The 3,014-nt window shown below is 34.7% G+C and overlaps 1 protein-coding gene across 2 annotated transcripts in view; it reads right to left on the reverse strand.

Annotated features, from left to right (window-relative positions):
* The window catches only part of LOC127652871 (transient receptor potential cation channel subfamily M member 4-like), a 35,804-nt gene extending 34,283 nt beyond the window's left edge, over positions 1-1,521 (reverse strand). For both annotated transcript variants that reach the window (XM_052139290.1, XM_052139289.1), the window contains exon 1: positions 1,290-1,521. In XM_052139290.1, the coding sequence (XP_051995250.1) occupies positions 1,290-1,367 (78 nt within the window). In that variant the 5' untranslated portion in view covers positions 1,368-1,521. The remainder of the gene's footprint in view (positions 1-1,289) is intronic.
* Positions 1,522-3,014: the final 1,493 nt, after the last annotated feature.

Consider the following 3,014-nt stretch of genomic DNA (forward strand, 5'->3'; position numbering starts at 1 on the left):
CATTCCTACTCAAGGAAACGGATGTCTAAATTGTGAATAAACCTTGAGGATCTTACAAACACACAGACATCTAATTGATAATAAAACAAACAATTGATGTTAATATAATTGTTTTCACAAAATTAAAACATTAGGCTTGCAAAAGGCATTTAATAATTTAGAATAGTAGATGGACATAAAGAACATTTGCACCTCAGGAGAGGTGACAAATATTCTCCCATGATCAAGCTAAATCTACGCCCCTTGTAAATTAAAATGAAATAATAATGATTATGTTTTAAACAAATAGAGACTTTTTTCAGTTCTTTACAAAAAAAAACTATATATTTCTTATAATATCTCACACATAAGAACAGCAATTTACCTTATAATGGATGATGATTCAGCATTACTATGTTACAATAACTTGTATATTCTCTCATTTTCATAACATCTTTTTGATATTCTTATTTTTATTTATTGTGCTTTTTATTTTTTCCTGTAGATTTTTTTTCATAGAATGAATTTTGTGTATTTGTATTTCATAGACTTTTTATGAATTCTGTTTCAATTTAATTTCGGGAGTTAGGAAATAGTGATCATATTGAACTGAATAAACACAATACTATGTAATTTATTTTTACCCATATTTGTCCTTTTATTTTTTTTATTTTTTGTAGAGGTTTGCAGTTATTTCAGCAGCCACTGAGCAAGCAGGCCTACACATTTCAACTATGTGCTGTAAAAATAACCTTATAACAGTACAGTTTTTTACATATCCTTATTAGGAAGCAATAAATACAGCTTGTACAATCATTTAATTTGACCTTCATTAGTAACTTCAAAATCTCTCAGAGAAAAACCAATAAAGAAGCCAATTCAAATAGTCATGACACATCCATATGTGTTGCATTTTAAGATACTGAGCAAGTGGTTACTGAATTGCAGTATGGCAAATGGAAGACGTGGGAAAAATAAGTTTTGTGATTCAAGTTCTTACATGACTGTTACACATCTCCTCTCAAAATAATAACTCCTGCACCAATTGAGGTGACACCTATTTACGGCTATCGACGATATTGTCTGTATTTGGAAAGAATTAATGACATTTAAAGAATTGCATGTTTTCGTTTACATTTTAATTCAATAACAGGTAAATCTGGTTAAATCTTTTCAAATTTTCAGCTGACAAAGCATGAAAAATAAACCGCAGTCCTACATTATCTCAGTATAGAGAAGTGACTATTTGCACGCGATGTACGCAAATTAACACCATACACAAAGCAATAAAAAGATTTTTTTTAACATACCAAATCTTTCTCGGATTTTCTGTTACCATCTCTCTCTCCTCCACCTCCTCCTTCCAACTCTTTCTCAATTTTCTTCATTTCTATCTGTCCAGTTCTTACGCGTCTTACAGTTCTGGTTTATTACAGGTATATTATTCTTCGGATTTCCATGGACAGTTTTAATTATGCTCTTGATTGCCAGCATCAACTCCCGTGATCTTCAATTCAACTTTCAGAGTAAAGCTGCATTTGTTAAGCTCCGCCTACACATTACACGTCACACAAGCACTCTCCAGGATGTCAGCACGTTTCTCATGCACGAGCTCATGTTGGCCTGTTAAAATAACATTTATAGTTAAATTAGCTGAAGACATGTGGGCGTTGAGGGCAGGGTAAAACAAACATGCGTGCAGTGTTTTTCTGTTTCGTTTAAAACGACACATCTGGAGGCAAATTTTGATTCCGGTCAATGCATTTAGCAATAGCTGTGATGGGCGTCGTTTAAACTGGACACACATTAGCCGATACACAGGTGAAAGGTCGATACTACTATAAAATAAAAAGGAACCTCGTAAGGAAATCCCATACTGCGTCATTTGTAGTCTGTAAAAACTGGATTATTCAGCTTACGAAAACAAAAAAAGTTTCCATTCAACTCATAATGAGCGTGCATCTGTTTCAGATACATGCAGGAGTGTCTTTAAAAATACTATCAGCTTTGTTATTATTTCTGTGAGGCCAGTTATGCTGGTTTGACTGACCAGTTGTGGTTGCCAGCTCCAGGAAGCAAATAACGTTACTGGTCTTTATCTGCCACCTGCCATTTGATTATATTTAGATAATGTGTCCTTGTCAGTTTGTTGAAAACTCGTTTTGAAAACAATGGGACAGACAGAGTTTACCCATGAAGATGAATCACCAGAGAGATTGCAGCTTTGTGCATGTTTTGATTCTATCTGGTTTAGTTCTCTAACTGAAAGGATTAATGATGGAATTTAGTGTGAAATCAGTAAACTTGTTAATCTATGTCCCCATGAAATGCACTACATTGGCCACTGCACTACAAGACACACCATAGTAGTCCACAGATTTGATAAAGGACTCATCAAACCAAGTCTGACTTCTTAGGAGTACAGAGGGTTTTCTTGGACATATAGATCACTGTTTGAGTGTCTGCCCATGGGGTTGTCAAGTTTAGACTCACCGGTTTCTCTCAATGCTTAAAGGAATAATTTGTGTTCAGGGACGGATTATGACTTGCAAAGGCCCCGGGGATAATTATCTCAAAGGGCCCCCTCTGGTGTTTTCTTTTTCATTGTTGATGGGTTTTCACATGTGGGGATCGCCAAACTAGATCACGCAACCTTAAATCTTGTCATATTTTTGTCCCACTTGTACACATGCTACCCTGTCATTGTCAAATTTTGGATGTCAAAACTTAAAAAATATGTTAAAAGGTACTGAATAACAGTTCAAGACTTTTGTCACAGTATTACAGATCTGCAGGTAATGTAACCTTTAGACTTCCAATCTGTTGTATGCATATAGCTGAGAGGAATACCTTATAATGCAGTTCTTTATTTCAGTGAGTCCTTCATATGCAAGTGAAGCAAGAGAATTTATACAACTGACAAAATAAATAAACACCCAAAAATGTTGTTGTTATTTCTACCCTGTTATGCCATATCCCTCTTTCATTTAACTGATAACACATTAACTGATTGTCAGGGGTTGTGTAGTGATGAG

The sequence above is a fragment of the Xyrauchen texanus genome, chromosome 12, assembly GCF_025860055.1.
Source record: "Xyrauchen texanus isolate HMW12.3.18 chromosome 12, RBS_HiC_50CHRs, whole genome shotgun sequence".
Taxonomy (NCBI): domain Eukaryota; kingdom Metazoa; phylum Chordata; class Actinopteri; order Cypriniformes; family Catostomidae; genus Xyrauchen; species Xyrauchen texanus.